Below are 19,745 nucleotides of genomic sequence, written 5' to 3' on the forward strand. Positions count from 1 at the left end.
ACTGTGGTGTTGAAGAAGACTCTTGAGAGTCCCTTGGACTGCAAGGAGATCCAACCAGTCCATTCTGAAGGAGATCAGCCCTGGGATTTCTTTGGAAGAAATGATGCTAAAGCTGAAACTCCAGTACTTTGGCCACCTCATGCGAAGAGTTGACTCATTGGAAAAGACTCTGATGCTGGGAGGGATGGGGCAGGAGGAGAAGGGGACGACAGAGGATGAGATGGCTGGATGGCATCACTGACTTGATGGACGTGAGTCTGAGTGAACTCCTGGAGTTTGTGATGGACAGGGAGGCCTGGCGTGCTGTGATTCATGGGGTCGCAAAGAGTCAGATACGACTGAGCGACTGATCTGATCTGATCTGATCTGATTGAACTGTGTAGCACAAAAAGCAGACCTAAAAGTATGCAAATTTTAAAAAATCATTTTGGAGGTTGGGGAATCCCAGGGAGAAACGCAGATGGTGAAGAGAAAGTGCATCACAAGTTTATGAAACAACCTCATTGAAGGAAATTAGGGGGAAATGTGCTGCTCTGGGTACCTTTGGAAACCTTTGCTTGTTTGTTCAGTCACTAAGTCATGTCAGATTCTTTGTGACCCCATGGAAGCATGCCAGGCTTCCCTGTCCTTCACTATCTCCTGGAATTAGCTCAAACTCATGTCCATTGAGTCGGTGATGCCATCCAACCATCCCATCCTCTGTCACCCCCTTCTCTTGCATCAGAGTCTTTTCCAATGAGTCGGCTCTTCCCATCAGGTGGCCAAAGTATTAGAGCTTCAGCTTTAGCATCAGTTCTTCCAATGAATATTCAGGGTTGATTTCCTTTAGGATTGACAGGTTTGATCTCCTTGCTGTCCAAGGGACTCTCAAGAGCCTTCTCCAGCACCAAATTTCAAAAGCATCAAATTCTTCGGTGCTCAGCCTTCTTTATGGTCCAGCTCTCACATTTGGTCCAGCTCTCACATCCATACATGACTACTGAAAAAACCATAGCTTTGACTACACCGAACTTTGTCGGTAAAGTAATGTCTCTGCTTTTTAATATACTGTCTAGTTTTGTCATAGCTTTCCTTCCAAGGAACAAGCATCTTAATTTCATTCCAATCACTGTCCACAGAGATTTTGGAGCCACCAAACATAAAATCTGTCACTGTTTCTACTTTTTACGCATGTATTAGCCATGAAGTGATGGGACTGGATGCCATGATCTTGGTTTTTTGAATGTTAAGTTTTAAGCCAGCTTTTTCAGTGTCCTCCTACACCCTCATCAAGAGGCTTTTTAGTTCCTCTTCACTTTCTGCCATTAGAGTGGTATCATCTGCATATCAGAGTTTGATGATATTTCTCCTGGCAATCTTGATTCCAGCTTGTGATGCATCCAGCCCAGCATTTCACATGATGTTCTCTGCATATAAGTTAAGTGAACAGGGTGACAGTATACAGCTTTGATGTACTCATTTCCCAATTTTGAGCCAGTCTGTTTTTCCATGTCCAGTTCTAACTGTTGCTTCTTGACCTGCATACAGATTTCTCAGGAGGCAAGTAAGGTTGTCTGGTATTCCCATCTCTTGAAGAATTTTTCATAGTTCATAGTGATCCACACAATCAAAGGCTTTAGCATAGTCAATGAAGCCAAAGTAGATATTTTTCTGGAATCCCCTTGCCTTTTCTATGATCCATCAGATGCTGGCAATTTGATCTCTGGTTTATCTGCCTTTTCTAAAGTCAGCTTACAAGATACCATGTTGTACACATCTGGAAGTTCTCAGTTCACATACTGTTGAAGCCTGGCTTGGAGAATTTTGAGCATTAGTTTGCTAGCATGTGAAATGAGTGCGATTGTGCAGTAGTTTGAACATTCTTTGGTATTGCCTTTCTTTGAGATTAGAATGAAAACACCTTTTCCAGTCCTGTAGCCACTACTGAGTTTTCCAAATTTGCTGGCATATTAAGTGCTGCACTTCAACAGCATCATCTTTTAGGATTTGAAATAGCTCAGCCAAAATTCCATTACCTCCACTAGCTTTGTTCTTAGTAATGCCTCCTAAGGCCCACTTGACTTCACACTCCAGGATGTCTGTCCCTAGGTGAGTTGACCATACCATCATGGTTATCTGGGTCATGGAGATCTTTTTTGTATAGTTCTTCTGTGTATTCTTACTACCGCTTCTTAATATCTTCTGCTCCTGTTAGGTCTGTACCATTTCTGTCCTTTATTGTCCCATCTTTGCATGAAATATTCCCTTGTATCTCTAATTTTCTTGAAGAGATCTCTAGTCTTTCCCATTCTGTTGTTTTCCTCTATTTCTTTGCATTGTTCACTTAAGAAGGCTTTCTAATATCTTCTTGCTGTTCTCTTGAACTCTTCATTCTCCTTGCCTCTTGCTTCTCTTCTTTTCTTAGTTATTTGTTAGGCCTCCTTGGACAATCACTTTGCCTTCTTGCATTTCTTTTTCTTGGGAATGGTCACCACCTTTTCTTGGTCACCACCTCCCATACAGTGTGACAAACCTCCATCCATAGTTCTTCAGGCATTCTGTCCACCAGATTTAATGCCTTGAATTGACTTGTTACTTGTTACTTGAAATGTGTAATCATAAGTGATTTGATTTTGGTCATACCTGAATTGTCTAGGGTTTTTCCCTACTTTCTTCAATTTATGTTTGAATTTTGCAATAAGGAGGTGATGATGTGAGCCACAGTCAGCTCCAGGTCTTGTCTTTGCTGACTGTGGAGCTTCTCCATCTTTGGCTAAAAAGAATATAATCAATCTGAATTCAGTATTGACCATCTGGTGATGTCCATGTGTAGAGGCTTCTCTTGTGTTGTTGGAAGAGGGTGTTTGTTAGCCTTTTCCCTGCTTCATTCTGTACTCCAAGGCCAAACTTGCCTGTTACTCCAGGTATCTCCTGACTTCCCACTTTTGTATTCCACTAACCTGTGATGAAAGGGCATCTTGTGTGTGTGTGTGTGTGTGTGTGTGTGTGTGTGTGTGTGTGTTAGTTCTAGAAGGTCTTGTAGGTCTTCACAGAATTGTTCTACTTCAGCTTCTTTGGCATCAGTGGTTGGGGCATAGACTTGGACCACTGTGATGTTGAACTGTTTGTCTTGGAAACAAACTGAGATCACCCTACCTTTGGAAACTAGAGGAGTCCATAAGATGAAGGCAATAGGAGCTGCATGTGATCACTTGTTGACAAGGTTGTTTCCCATGGGCTATGGGTTAAAAAATTCTGATGGTCCTATTTATGTGTACTGGGATGGACAACTCTGTAAATCAGTGAAAAATGGCAGGAGTGGGAGTTTACAGATTTTTTTTAAAAGCGGAGGAAGTTAGGAAAGAAGTAGGAAGTACACACAACAATATGTGTGAACACCTTTGTGCCCAGAAGGTATTATTATTTTACATAAACTTATGCCCTGAAGGTATTATTTATTATGCATACAGTATTATTACTTTCACATTATTTCCTGCATAATTTGAACCGTGTTCTTCAGCAGCAAGAGACAAATCCAAAAGCTCAGAACTTTTTCAGATACAGTTTTTGACAAATGTGTCTGTCTTCTGAAGTGCTCATTTAATTCTTCTAGACGGGTTCAGTTGTATTTCTGTAGGAGCTGTGTACATCAGAGCAGCTTATCATAAATACAGCAAAGGAAATAGGTTATTAAGAAAATAAACTTGATTAGCCATCTGTATGTCTTCTTTGCAGAAATGTCTGTTCAGGTCTTCTGCCCACTTTTTGATTGGATTGTTCATTTTTCTGGTATTGAGTTGTATGAGCTGCTTGTATATTTTAGAGAGTAATTCTTCATCAGTTGTTTGTTTGCTATTATTTTCTCCCATTCTGAGGGTTGTATTTTCACCTTGCTTATAGTTTCCTTCATTGTGCAAAAACTTTTAAGTTTAATTAGGTCCCATTTGTTTATTTTTGTTTTCATTTCCATACTCTAGGAGGTAGGTCACAGAGGATCTTGCTGTGATTTATGTCAGAGAGTGTCCTGCTGATGTTTTCCTCTAAGAGTTTTATAGTTTCTGGTCTGAGATCTAAGTCTTTAATCCATTTGAGTTTATTTTTGTGTATGGTATTAGAAAGTGTTCTACTTTCATTCTTTTACACATAGTTGACCATCATCAAAAAGTCTACAAACAATAAATGCTGGTGAGAGTGTGGAACCCTCTTACACTGTTAGTGGGGATTCAAATTGATACCGCCACTATGGAGAACAGTGTGGAGATTCCTTTAAAAATTAGGAATAAAACTACCATATGACCCAGCAATCCCACTACTGTGCATATACCCTGGGGAATCCAGAATTGAAAAAGACACATGTACCCCAATATTCATTGCAACACTATTTACAACAGCCAGGACATGGAAGCAACCTTGACAGATTGAATGGATAAGGAAGTTGTGGTACATATACACAATGGAATATTACTCAGCCATAAAAGGAACACATTTGGGTCAGTTCTAATGAGGTGGATGAACCTTGAGCCTATTACACAGAGTGAATAGGCTATGTCTATCCACAGAAAGAGAAGGACAAATACCATATATTAATGCATATGTACAGAATCTAGAAAGATGGTACCAACGATCCTACGTGCAAGGCAGCCAAAGGAGACACAGATGTAAAGAACATTCTTTTGGACTCAGTGGGAGAGGGAGAGAGCCGGTTGATTTGAAAGAATAGCATTGAAACATATGCATTCCCATGTATAAAACAGTAAGCAGTGTGAGTTTGGTGTGTGACTCAGGGCACCCAGAGCTGGTGCTCTGTGACGACCTGGAGGGTCTGGGCGGGGAGGGAGGTGGGGATGCTCGGGATGGGGGGACACAGAAATGCCTATGGCCAATCCATACTGATGTGTGGCCGAAACCACCACAATACTGTAAAGTAGTTGTCCTCCAACTAAAACAAATAAATTTTTAAAAAAGAAAATATCCCGTTAACTGCTCCTAGGTGATGCCAAAACATGTGAGTAGAAAATAGGAAAGGTCTGATATTTTGTTTGAGATACTGCTTAATATCTGAAAGTTTCAGACACATTTTTCTTTATTTATTTACTTTTTGGTCCTTTTTTTTAATTGTGAGAAAACATATATAAGATGAAATTTAATGTTTTAAAATATACAGTTCAGTAGCATTACAGACATGCATGTTGTTGTACCAACACCACCATTCATGTCCAGAATTTCAACTTCTCCAACTGGAACTCGCAACCCATTAGACAGTAACTTTCCATTCCCTCCTTCCCATCCTTGGCAATAACCATTCTACCTCTGTCTCTGTGAATCTGACTACTCTTGGTATCTCATATACATGGAATCCTACAGAATTTGTCCTTTGCCCCTGGATTATTTCATGTAGCTTAGTTTCTTCAAGAATCACTTACATTGTGGCACGTTTCAGAATTTTTTTTTAAAGGCTAAATAATGTTCCATTGTACGTATAGACCTAGAACTTTGTAGTTTTCCCTCACAGAGATCCTGTACATATTTTGTTAGATTTATACGTAAATATTTTGTTTCCTTTCTTCTTCTTTCTTGGTGCTAATGTAAATGGTACTGGGTTTTTAATGTTATTATTATTTTTTCTTCTTTTCGTTTCTCGGTTTTTAATTCTAATTGATTACTGATCTATAAGAAAGCTATTAGCCAGCCACTGCAGCCTTAATTTGATGCTGCGCTTCCCCTCCCTAACCATCCTTGGCTCAAGGCAGCACCGAAGGAGTCCAACCCCCATAACCAAGAGCATCACTTCCCCTGCAAGAAGCCCCAGGCTCCCACACACCTTCGGGGGAGCAGTCGGGCACTCTCAGTCTAAAGCAATCTCTCTTGTGCCAGGTTCATGCTGAAATGTGCAGAAACAGGTGAACACCCACCCAGTAATGAGAGAGAGAGGGAAGTTTAGGGGTCCTCACCTAACATGCTCAGATACTCAGTTGTGTCCGATTCTTTATGACCCCATGGACTGTAGCCCACCAGACTCCTCTGTCCATGGGATTTTCCAGGCAAGGATACTGGAGTGGGTTGCCATTTCCTTCTTCCAAACACATTTTTAGCACAGTATCAACTGAGCATCTGGATATTTGAATTTTTCTCTTTGCAGCTGCTAGTGTTGATATGGTAGAAACAGAGGCAAAGCCTCAAAGTTAAATTACTTCCAAATGCTTTTAACAGCATTTAATTAAAAATAAAGTTTCATTCAACAGCACCCTCTCCACCTTCTTTTATGTATCCTATTTTTCATAGCTGTAAGAAATGGGGGTGGGGCACCAAAATAGAATTTTTCTACTGCTCTTCAAATCAGTAGAAAGCTTGATGACGAAATACACAGAATTTTGTCTTCGAACATACTGTTCAGTTCAGTTCACTTCAGTTGCTCAGTTGTGTCCGACTCTTTGCGATCCCATGAATCCCAGCACGCCAGGCCTCCCTGTCCATCACCGACTCCTGAAGTTTACCTAAACTCATGTCCATCAAGTCGGTGATGCCATCCAGCCATCTCATCCTACTGTTAACTTGCCTCAATACACAGGCAAATACTTTACCACAGACTGAAAATTTGCTCTATTTAAATCAAACTTACTCCTATTAATACTAGCTGTGAAACACTAGAACATATTATTGTACCAATAAAGTACTATCTGTTCAAATCTTTTAAAAATGAGACAAGACACTAATATATCCATAGTTGCATTTGCAGGTGTGCTAACTCACTTCAGGCGTGTCTGACTCTTTGAGACCCTATGGACTGTAGCCTGCCAGGCTCCTCTGTCCATAGGATTCTCCAGGCAAGAATACTGAAGTGGGTTGCTGTGCCCTCCTCCAGGGGATCTTCCCGACCCAGGTACTGAACCTGTGTCTTCTGTCTCCTGCATTGGCAGCCATGTTCTTTACCACTATATGTGTGTGTGTGTGTGTGTGTGTGTGTGTGTGTGTGTGTGTGATATACATATATATATATATAGCATATATATTGTGTGCTATATATATATATGCAGAATCGCCTTTAAGAATTTAAATGGCAAATCAAGTCAATTGACTTGAAGATAGAAATATGGACCCAGTGAATTTCTGAGAGCCCTTCATATGCCAGGATTCCATACTTCTACTTGTTTGAACTGGTAGCAGCAGTATTTCCTGGCATCAGGTATTCTCATGATACTTTTCAGCTCCCCTCTGGGCACACCTCTGCTCTGCATCCAGCCCCACCCATACAAACACATACAGACACACGCACAAATGGTTGCAGATAGTTTGGGATTTGCAGTGCAAACAGCATCACATGACTTTCTCTTCCCTTTTTTTCTCTCCTTTCACACTGTGTGAGTCATTCAACATTCTGTACAACTAGACAAATGAAACGATTCCTTTGTTTTGACATAATTAGCAGCTCTTTTCATTTGCATTATGCGCATGGCTACAACAACAAACACGGTGCCTTTCAGCAGCATCTTAGTCGGGAAGTTGCTCCTGCCGTGATGTGTGGGTGGGGAGGGCAGGGTGATGCGATCCAGATGCATGGGCTGCCCTTCGCCAGGAATGCAGATGTGTTTCATCCACGCGTGCCGGATGCTGACCTCTCTGGCATTATTAATGTGTCCCAGCTGCCAGGCTTCCTCCTCTGCGTGTACGCGCCTCGGTGTCACATATTTCGTGTGCTTACTTATGAGCCACGACATTCCTACATTTCACATGTGGCAGTTACTATTAAAAATGAGCAGGTCTAACTCTTCTGGAAATTGATAAAGAATCTTTTAAATTGCTTTGAAATGTGGCCATCATTTCAAAATGACTTCTCATGCAGTTATTGAATTCATAATGCAAACTTCTGACCTTTCCCCTTGCATGTTGAGAAAACATGGCTCTGAGTATTCCACTTTAAAGATAGTCAAGAAGTTAATATTTGCATACATAATACATCATAATGATTTTTTACTTTCCTTTTATTTCTCATCTCCAAGGCCTATTTTTAAAAAGTAGCATGTCTATAAATTGAACATTGTTATTTATTGTTAATTAAATCCAGGCATCAAGTAAGAGAAATTTGGCATCTTCTAGAAATGGGTCAGACTTATAGCTCTACAGGGAAAGAATTAGCTTTATAAAAATATAATCCAGTCATTGCTTCAAACTATAGTTAGAGCATAGTACCACTGATTAGAGGAAATAGATTAATTTTATAAATTTTGACTTATAATCTAAAGTATAAAATATAGAAGCATGATAGTTTCTCTAAATTAAAATGAACTGAATCTTAGTTATTCATTTTTTTTTAATTCATCATTTTACAGGGTAAATGTAAAGGTGAATCATAACTTAAAGCAAAAAGATGAAAAATGCAAATGACAGATGATCAGATTTTGAAAGATGGGGTTCATGTCCATTTCCTTCTTTAATGCCAGAATAATGAACTTAAAAAAGCCAAAAGCTATAATTTACCATAGATAACAATCTTGGTGATCAGTTATAAGAAATGAATGACCTAAATACTGAGGAGATTTTTTTGAGGGATTGCACACTGTCATTATCAATAGTAGAGTCAGAGACTTCCCTGGCAATCCAGTGGCTAAGAGTTCCCTTTCCAATGCAGGGGGCGTGGGTTCAATCCTTGGTTGGAAGCTAAGATCCCACAGGCTTCAGTAAAAAAAAAACAAAATATAAAACAGAAGCAATATTGTAACAAATACAAGAAAGACTTTTAAAATGGTCCACATAAAAATCTTAAAAGTTGTTGCTGCTGAGTGCTAAAAGAAACATATCTTAAGTCCTGGTTACCTAGCATGTGGTTTCTGGCCCTCATGAAAACTATTCTGCTTCCTTCAGTAAAACTTGTTTTACCTGTTTGGATACATATATACATATTTATCTCAGTTTCACAAATAAAGGTGCAAACTCATCCATTAGCTTTGACCATACCTACAAAATAGGATGGAAAATGAAAGCAATGATCTGATTAATTCAGGCAGAAGTAATGAATATTTACTCTTCCCTGAAAGTACTGCCTGAAATTTATAAACAAAAAAAGTATGTTGTAAGATATCTTTTTCTGAACTCTCCAAACAGTTACTTCAGATTTTCTCCAAGTATAAAAAAAGCAAGATAAAGTGAAGTCACTCAGTCGTGTCCAACTTTTTGGGACCCCATAGATTGTAGCCTACCAGGCTCCTCCATCCATAGGATTTTCCAGACAAGAGTTCTGGAGTGGGTTGCCACTTCCTTCTCCAGGGGGTCTTCCCAACCCAGGGATCAAACCCGGGTCTTCTGCATTACAGGCAGATTCTTTACAATCTGAGCCACCAGGAAAGCCCTTCACTGTGTATATTTTTGTTCAAATGCATATGCTATGTCATGCTGTGCTTACTCACTCAGTTGCGTCTGACCCTGCAACCCCATGGACTGTAGCCTACTGAGCTCCCGCTGTCCATGGGGATTCTCCGTGCAAGAATACTGGAGTGGGTTGCCATTCCTTCCTCTTAAATTCACATATATAATAACAATTGTAGTGTTCTTTGAAAGAAGATTTCAGTTCAGTTCAGTCGCTCAGTCATGTCTGACTCTTTGCAACTCCATGGACTGCAGCACACCAGGCTTCCCTGTCCATCACTAACTCCCAGAGCTTGCTCAAACTCATCGAGTTTGTGATGCCATCCAACCATCTCATCCTCTGTTGTCCCCTTCTCCTCCTACCTTCAATCTTTCCCAGCATCAGGGTGAGTCTTCGCATCAAGTGGCCAAAGTATTGGAGTTTCGGCTTCAGCATCAATGCTTCCAATGAATATTCCTAAAGGACTGATTTCCTTTAGGATTGACTGGTTGGATCTCCTTGCAGTCCAAGGGACTCTCAAGAGTTTTCTCCAACATCACAGTTCAAAAGCATCAATTCTTCAGCACTAACCAGTCCATCCTAAAGGAGATCAGTCCTGGGTGTTCATTGGAAGGACTGATGCTGAAGCTGAAACTCCAATACTTTGGCCACCTGATGCGAAGAGCTGGCTCATTGGAAAAGACCCTGATGCTGGGAAAGATTGAGGGCAGGAGGAGAAGGGGATGACAGAGGATGACATGGTTGGATGGCATCACTGACTCAATGGACATGGGTTTGGGTGAACTCCGGGAGTTGGTGATGGACAGGGAGGCCTGGCATGCTGCAGTTCATGGCGTCACAAAGGATCGGACACGACTGAGCGACTGAACAGAACTGAAGCTTTCTTTATGGTCCAACTCTTACATCCATACATGACTACTGGAAAAAACATAGCTTTAACTAGACAGACTTTTGTTGGCAAAGTAATGTCTCTGCTTTTTAAAACGCTGTCATAGCTTGTCTTCCAAGGAGCAAGTGTCTTTTAATTTCATGGCTGCAGTCACCATCTGCAGTGAGTTTGGAACCCAAGAAAATAAAGTCTGTCACTGTCTCCATTGTTTCCCCATCTATTTGCCATGAAGTGATGGGACTGGATGCCATGATCTTAGTTTTCTGAATGTTGAGTTTTAAGCCAACTTTTTCACTCTCCTCTTACACTGTCATCAAGAGGCTCTTTAGTTCCTCTTCACTTTCTGCCATAGGGGTGGTGTCATCTGCATATCTGAGGTCATTTGTATTTCTCCCAGGAATCTTGATTCCAGCTGTGCTTCATCCAGCCCAGTGTTTCGCATGATGTACTCTGTGTATAAGTTAAATAAGCAGGGTGACAATATACATTCCTGTTGTACTCCTTTCCTGATTTAGAACCAGTCTGTTGTTCCGTGTCTGGTTGTAACTGTTGCTTCTTGACCTGCATACACATTTCTCAGGAGGCAGGTAAGGCAGTCTGGTATTCCCATCTCTTGAAGAATTTTCCACATTTTGTTGTGATCCACACAGTCAAAGGCTTTGGCATAGTCAATAAAGCAGAAGTAGATGTTTTTCTGAAATTCTCTTGGTTTTTCTATTGCCAACAGATGTTGGCAATTTGATCTCTGCTTCCTCTGCCTTTTCTAAATCCAGCTTGAACATCTGGAAGTTCTTGGTTCATGTACTGTTGAAGCCTAGCTTGGAGAATTTTGAGAATTAGTTTGCTAGCATGTGAGGTGAGTGCAATTGTGCGGTAGTTTGATCATTCTTCGGTATTGCTTTTCTTTGAGATTGGAATGAAAACTGACATTTTCCAGTCCTGTGGCCACTACTGAGTTTTCCAAATTTGCTGGCATATTGAGTGCAGCACTTTAACAGCATCATCTTTTAGGATTTGAAATAGTTCAGCTGGAATTCCATCACCTCCACTAGCTTTGTTTGTAGTGATGCTTCCTAAGGCCCACCAGACTTTGCACTCCAGGATGTCTGGCTCTAGGTGGGTGATCACACCATCATGGGTATCTGGGTCATGAAGATCTGTGTATTCTTGCCACCTCTTCTTAATTAATATCTTCTGCTTCTGTTAGGTCCATACCATTTCTGTCCTTTATTGAGCCCATCTTTGCATGAAATGTTCCCTTGGTATCTCTAATTTTCTTGAAGAGATCTCTAGTCTTTCCCATCCTATGGTTTTCCTCTATTTCTTTGCATTGATTACTTAGGAAAGGTTTCTTATCTCTTCTTGCTATTCTTTGGAACTCTGAATTCAGATGGATATATCTTTCCTTTTCTCCTTTGCCTTTTGCTTCTCTTATTTTCTCAGCTATTGGTAAGGACTCCTCAGCCAGAGGCTGAGCAGGTCAGTCTCTGTGGGGTCTCTGGGTCCTGGCGTGCACAAGGTTTTGTTTGGGCCCTCTGAGCATGTCTGGCAGGCTGGAGTTTTGATTATAAATGCGATTTTGCCAATCCTACCATTTTGCTGGGGTTTCTCCTTTACCCTTGGATGTGGTGTATCTTTTTTTTGGTGGGATCCAAAAAAAGAATCCAAAATTTTCCTGTCAATGGTTGTTTAGCAGCAAGTTGCAGTTTTCGAGTTCTCACAGGAGAAGATGAGCACATGTCCTTTTACTCCACCATCTTGTATGTAATTTGAAAGAAAATTTAGAGCAACTCTAAGAAGACTTCAGATCCAGCTCATTCAAGAAGGATTAAAAAGAAAAAGAAAAAAAAGAATAAAAGGCCTGGAAAATGTCTTCTTATTTGACATGGAAAGAAGAAAGGCTGCATTTCATTTACATCTTGAAGTTCTATCAAATAATTCTGATTATTGACCTTGAGACTATTGTAACAAAATTCTTATTAAAGGACCCAAAAGTATACCCATAAACTTTTTTCTAAGCCGCCTATTTTTAATCACAAAGATGAAGAAATTAAGCAAACAACATTAGTCTTTTTTATACTCAGATGACAGGCATGTGACACGCATGCTCTGACAACTCTTTCCACATCCCTGGCAGACATAATTAATTGACCATCATTATAATTAATTGATCTTCACTGCTCAGACAGGACCCAGGCTCAGAATCTTCCTGAACAGAGTATTACCAATTTAACTCCACACGTGAGACAAATGTCTTTGCCGTCCACCTCATATATTAGTGCTGAGCAAATACAGGCAGTTAGTCGAATGTTCTAAAACATAAAAGACCAAGGGTTATTGCTACTGTTCCAGTGAAAATGAAAGTCGCTCAGTCGCGTCTGACTCTTTGCAATCCCATGGACTTCATCCATGGAATTCTCCAGGCCAGAATACTGAAGTGGGTAGCCTTTCCCTTCTCCAACCAATCTGCTTTTTACCAGGAGGTGAGTAGCTGGCATTAGGCCTGATCTGTAGAGTAAAAATATCACTGTGTAACTGTATCACGTCATTGACCCACAGCCCATCAGTTCAGTCTGTCCTGCTTCCTGCCATGCAGAACTGAGGCCAGCCAACTTAAGGGACCTTCTGAAGGCTACTGGGACTCAGGTCAGCGGCACAGGCCACAAAGGAGTGACACATAGAAGGGACAGGAAGGAGTTTGATTCCCATCTGGAACAGCCTGGAAAGGGCACCAGTAACTGAAGAGAAAAGACGAGAAGCAAATGGTGGTCTACAGATCCAGTGATCAGGGACAAGATCACCCCGCAGTCAGGATGCAAGGGTTTTCCCCACACAGTGCGCTGGGACGGAAGGCAGGCGGGTCCCTGACGCTACATGCCCTGACACCACCTCCTCCTTTGCCATCGCTGTGCGTGTGTATATGTGCCGTGGGAGTAACTATAGCCCCTGCTCCCTGCAGCCCAGGATGTTTCCAGAGCCCTTACAGCTGTGATGTCATTTGTCTCCCACCCTGGTGGCTCAGAAAGTAGAGAATCTTCCTGCAGTGCAGGAGCCCCAGGTTTGATCCCTGGGTCGGGAAGATGCCCTGGAGAAGGGAATGGCAGCCCACTCGGGTATTTTTGCTTGGAAAACCCCATGGACACAGGAGCCTGCTGGACTACAGTCCACGGAGTCACAGAGTCAGACACGACAAAGCGACTAACACTTTCACTTTGAATCAGCACAGGAAAGCAGGCATTGTGGTCCCCAACTTTACGACTAAAGTGCATTGTCCAACAGCACAGAGCTGTTTCAGCCTAAAGTTCCTTCCATCTGAAATATCTGCAGGAGGTGACGGAAGATGGATATTTTGGATTATTTCCCATCTGAATGTTCAAATAACTGTGCCCTTCAGAGCTCTGCATGTGGGGTGGTGAACCAGGTGCCATGTCCCAGACAGGGTGGTGAAGGTGGCTCCCCCAACCCTTAACCCAGAGTCAATAGTAGACATGCCGTCTGGCCCTCAGTCATTGAAGGAGACTTTCTGTTCATCTTTCTGACAGCTGGTGACCCTGTTGCAGATGTGGGTTGTCCCTTTGTATTTCACGATAAAACTTTACTGGTGGCGATTTCTGTCTATGTGGGGGATGTTCTCAGTTATTACCAGCTACGTCCTCTTCAGAGCTACCCGAAAACCCCTCTCAGGGAGAACACCACGGTATGTATTTCATTCATTCCTTCCTCAGCACACCCTTCATTTCAACCATTAGAAAGTATATTTAATTTCCTTTTTCCGATGCTGGGAGGGATTGGGGGCAGGAGGAAAAGGGGATGACAGAGGATGAGGTGGCTGGATGGCATCACAGACTTGATGCACATGAGTTTGAGTAAACTCCGGGAAATGGTGATGGACAGGGAGGCCTGGCGTGCTGCGATTCATGGGGTCGCAAAGAGTCGGACACGAGTGAGCAACTGATCTGATCTGATCTGATGGGGAGTAGGGTATTATATCTCTTTGACTCTTTGTTGCAAAACTGTTTGGAGACTTGCTCTACTGTTGTGTGTTCACATTCATATTTAATGGGGATTCAGACATGCCTGTAAATTTTATTGTTTTAGACAATAGCTAGTAAAAGCCAGGAGGAAGAGAAGTGAAACCGTTGTTTAAATTTTCTAGAGCACTATTTGCATGTTGATTTTTAGTTCAGCGTTTTATAGGGTTCTATGCTAAGTCAGGTCACAGACATTTTATCATAAAGTAAGAGTTAGAAGTTTGTACTTCCAACAGCTATGTATGTATTTCACATCTGATAAATCATAAGCAACAGACAAGCTATTACTCACATAACAAATGAGGCTTTAATATTCCAGCACTCACTTTAGTTACCACTGCCAACCTCTGGAAATGTATATAATTCCATCGGATCATTCACTAATCTTTCCAAAGGGTTTATAGTCTCATGTGTCCACAAGTTCTTGCTCTCTGTGTTCTGTAGACAAGATCTGAATCCAATTCAGATAAAACTGCTGAGATAAAGAGAAAATGTGTAGTGTTCAATGGCAATAAGACAATGTCAGATTTTGATCTGTGTTGGAGAATAAGTCAGAAGTATCCATGAAATATTTTTATGATTATTTAGCCATTCGCATGCTTATTTGTAATCCTCTAGAGAAGTGGGAAAGGCAGATATCAACTTTTACTTCTGCTTTGGAGAAGGAAAATATATTCAGTGAGAGAAACCAGATAAATAAATGTAATGATGAAAGCTGACGTTCAAGTAAATGAATTTCAGGTTTATGCGTATTTTAGTTTAATCCCACTTAGGGAACAGCTTTAGGGTGATATTAAGAAACCTTCTAAGCTGGCCAGTTTAGGGCTTTACACAGCCTTTGTCGGACCTGGCTTACCCATCAGCAAATGAGCATACCATACCCTTTCTCCTTCTTACAAAACGCTATATACTTTATAAATTGTTTAAGACTTGTGAAAGAGATCTATGTTTTGGATGAATTGAAATGTACTTGTTTTCATCTCCTGAATGCAATTCACATTTTGTTTCAGTGAGAAAGCGTCATTTTTCTACTGTTTAATGAATTCCCTGAGCTAAACACTGAGCTATTTCTCTGCCTGTGAAGAGGAACTCCTATGCCTAAAACACCTACATCACCTCCTGACGCTTCATTGCTCCTATATCTCAGATGACCAGAGCCCCCTGCCCTCCGCTGCTCCTCCTCCAGCTTCTTCCTGCCCCTCAGCTCCTAGCCTTGGCACAGTCTGAGAGCCAAGATGCTCCACTAACATTTTAAGAGACAATGGGAGTATCATATTAAGGCTCCATTCCTTCCAGAAAAGTAGTCTGGATAAAAGAGCTCCAGGTCCTGAGAAATAGTATGCCCTAAGGGTCTTTATGGATGCTTGCTTACTCATCACATTATAGGTGAGTCTCACTGTGTCCCATTTGGAAGTGGAGGACTTCATGACAAGTGAGGAAAGCTGGTCAGAGCAGATTTGCATGGTGCAGAGGGCAAACCCAAGAGGCATCTCTAGTACCAATGCAGTTTAAAAACTGGTTATTCCTCTCCAGAGTACACCAAGGCCCTGCTGTGGGAGAGAGAACAGAGAAAGGGAAGTGGGTTTCCTCTCTACTACAGTCAGGTTTCTGTCAAGCAATATTCAGGCTCAAACACAGGCCACAGGTCAGCCACAAAGAGCTGGGACCGATCACATCAATTCCAGCCCAAAGCCAAGCTTCCCTTTGTGGAGGCTGCTCTGACACGAACACAGTGTCTAATCTGGCATATCTATTTCAGTGTAATTTGAATAGCAAGGGAGTTCTGGGCTCTACAAACTCATACTGCCAATAAACAGGAAGATTTGAGTGGGGGCAGGGAAGGGTAGGTTTGGAAAACATAACACATCTATTACAATGATATGACATATTGAACATTTACCATGTCAGTTCTTTTAAATATGACTACATTTTTTCACATAATCTTTAGGACAGATTTAGGAGCTGGTGTTACCTGTCCCCCTCCCCCACTTCATAAATGAAGAAATTGTAGGAAGAAAAGCTAAGCAGGGGGCCACAGTCCCGCAGGCAGTAAGTCAGGGAGCCCAGAATCAAGCCACAGACTACTGGAGTGCAAAGCCCCTGCCCCAAGAGCATGTTGCGGCTTAATTATGGTAACCGGCTGCTTTGCATAGAGAAACCCTGCAGTTCAAACAGTTAGTAAGCAGACACAGCTCTAATGCTGGCACAGCCTTGAGCAGGGACCCTCGAGGTAGAGAATATGTGTGGAGTTGAAGGAAGCCCACTCTGGCGCTAACTGGTGCTGTGAGGGTGGAGGGAAGATCCTCTTAGAGCAGCCACTTTTCCCACGTCACCATTTGTGGCAGCATTAACTTCTGCCTTTATCTCGTGCACTGAACAGTGATCCACAGTGCTCAGCACCAAGTCATAGGACCAGCAGCCCAAGGAGTCGCTGTGGCAGGAAGACCCCCCAAGTCCTCTCTGGCCCCTGTTACAGGTGACACAACCTCACAGTCCTTGGAGACACCTTCTGCAGCCCCTGGGAGTTTCCTGCTCCAGGTAATTCCCTGATGGGACAGGATCACACCTATAGGAAAATGCTGTCTGGATAACGGTGGTGTGTCAATCGCTTGAAGCGGAGAAAGCATCTCACCATAGAAATAATGTGAATGGCAAGTCGTTTCTCAGACAAGGTCACAAATCCTCCTTTAAATCATGTTTCATAAGATCCCTTTTAACTGGGACTCGGTGAAGCACAGCATTTTTTTAAAGAACACTGGCTCCAGGCACACCCTGGGAAATCCCCAGCCCACGCCCACTCCAGTGCAAACCAGCTTGCCAAGCTGCCCGGAAACATAGTTCACAAAGCAATGCTGGTGCCAAAGCCACGCCTCCTAATTCATAGAAACAAACACAAAAAGTCAAATAGGAGGAGACAAAGTAATTTTTTTTCGAAAGAACAGAACAAGATAGAACTCCAGGAAAAAAAAAATAATGAAACAGAGATAAGCAATTTGTCTGATAAAGAGTTCAGTGATGGTCATAAAAATGCTCAGAAATCTCAGAAGAATGGATTAACAGAGGGAGAACTTCAACAAATAAGTTAGCAAATATAAAAGAACCAATCAGAGCTGAAGGATATAATAACTGAAACAAAAAAATACACTAGAGGGAATCAATAGCAGATTAGATGATACAGAAGAATGGATCAGTGACTGTGTTAGGGGAAGCACACTGATTGAAACCACCCACCCTGGCCAGGTACCATAGTAACCATTTGCATGAGTTGTTTTATGACAGGAGATCCTGGTAAGGAATACGGAACTAATAAGCCACCACCAACACACGGCAGAGCAGTTCTCCTGGGTTCCCTTACCCTCCTGCTCTCCCCCTGGGTGCCCTTTCCCAGTAAAATCTCTTGCTTTGTCAGCACATGTGTCTCCTCAGACAATTCATTTCCAAGTGTTAGACAAGAGCCCAGTTTCGGGCCCTGGAAGGGGTCCGCCTTCCTGCAGCAACTGGAAGACAGTAAAAGTCAATGAATCAGAACAACAACAAAAAGAACTTTTTTCAATGAGGATACATTAAGGGACCTCTGGGACAACCTCAAGTATACCAACATTCACATGATGGGAGTCTGAAAAGGAAAAGAAAAAAAGAAAATGACAGAAAACTTCTTTGAAGAAAAACTCCCTAAGCCAGGGAAGGAAATATATACAGGTCCAGGAAGCACAGAGAATCCAAAGCATGATGAACCCAAAGTGATCCACATCAACACAAACCACGATTAAAATGGCAAAAGTTAAAGATAATGAGCAAATTTGGAAGACAGCAAGGAAAAATGAGTGACATACCAGGGAGCCCCCCTAAAGCTACAAATTGATTTTTCAGCAGAAACTTTACAAGCCAAAAGAGAGTGTCGGGATATATTTAAAGTGCTACAAGGATTTTTTTTTTTTTAGTTGCAAACAAGAATACTCTTCCCAACAAGGTAATTTCTCCTTCAGAATCAAAGCAGAAGTAAAGAGGTTCCCAGATAAGCTAAAACTAAGAGTTCATCACCACTAAACCAGCTTCACAAGAAATGTTGAAGGGTTTTCTTTAAGTGGAGAACAACTAGCCATAACTAGAAATATGAAAATATATGAAGGAAAACACTCACTGGTAAAGGTAAATCCACTGGTGAAGGCAGTAAATCAATCACTAGTATGAATATGAAAGGACAAAGTCTGTAAAATAAATTATAACTACAATAAATAGTTAAGGGATACACAAAGCAAAAAGGTATAAAATATGATGTCAAAGCCATAAAACATGGGCTGGAGAGGAGTAGAAATGTACTACTTTTAGAATGCATTCAAATAAGTGAGCATCAGTTCAAAACAAATCCATATATATATATATATATATATTTATACACAGGTCCATATATATGACGGAGAAGGCAATGGCACCCCACTCTAGTACTCTTGCCTGGAAAATCCCATGGATGGAGGAGCCTGGTGGGCTGCAGTCCATGGGGTTGCGAAGAGTCGGACACGACTGAGCGTCTTCACTTTCACTTTTCACTTTCATGCATTGGAGAAGGAAATGGCAACCCACTCCAGTGTTCTTGCCTGGAGAATCCCAGAGTCAGGGGAGCCTGGTGGGCTGCCGTCAGTGGGGTCGCACAGAGTCGGACACGACTGAAGCAACTTAGCAGCAGCATATATATGAAGCTCATGAACCACAAACCAAAAACCCACAATAGATATACCAAAAAAATAAAGGGAAAAGAACTCTAAGCAAACACTAAAGAAAATCACTAAACTGTAAGGGAAGAGAATAAAAGAAGGAGAAAGGAACTATAAAAATGACCAAAAAACAATTCACAAAATGGCAGTAAATATATATATGAGAACTTTAAATGTAAACAGACTAAATACTCAATCAGAGGACATACGGTGACTGAATAGATTAAAAACTCAAACCCATCTATATGCTAGTTTCAAGAGATACACATCAGATCTAAAAACACACAGGGACTGAAAGTGAAAAGATGGAAAATACATTCCTTCTAAATGGAAAGTGAAAGAAAGCTAGGATACCAATATTTACATCAGAAATGATAGACTTTAAAACAAAGACTAAAACAAAAGACAAAGACTACAAAATGATAAAGGAGTCAGTCCAAGAAAAGAATATAACATTTGGGGATATTTATGCACCTAAGATAGGAGCACCTACATACATATAGCACATATTAACAGACATAAAGGGAGAGATTGACAGCAATACTGTATTAGCAGGGGACTTTAATATTTCATTTATCTCAATAGATAGATCACCCAGGTAGAAAATCAGTCAGGAAATATGGGCCTTAAGTGATTAGATCAGATGAACTTAATAGATGTGTATACAACATTGCATCCAAAAACTGCAGAATACAAATTCTTTTCAAGTGCACATGGAACATTCTCCAGGATAGATAACATGCTAGGCCATATGTCAAACAAGTGTCAATAAA

General features: G+C 41.3%; 1 protein-coding gene across 1 annotated transcript in view; it reads left to right on the plus strand.

Annotated features, from left to right (window-relative positions):
* RNF175 (ring finger protein 175) overlaps nt 1–19,745 on the plus strand; it is a 65,938-nt gene that overhangs the window by 24,715 nt on the left and 21,478 nt on the right. The window contains exon 4 of the mRNA XM_010840723.1: nt 13,772–13,926. Within this exon, the coding sequence (XP_010839025.1) occupies nt 13,772–13,926 (155 nt within the window). The remainder of the gene's footprint in view (nt 1–13,771; nt 13,927–19,745) is intronic.

This window comes from Bison bison, unplaced genomic scaffold, assembly GCF_000754665.1.
Source record: "Bison bison bison isolate TAMUID 2011002044 unplaced genomic scaffold, Bison_UMD1.0 scf7180017864146, whole genome shotgun sequence".
Classification (NCBI taxonomy): domain Eukaryota; kingdom Metazoa; phylum Chordata; class Mammalia; order Artiodactyla; family Bovidae; genus Bison; species Bison bison.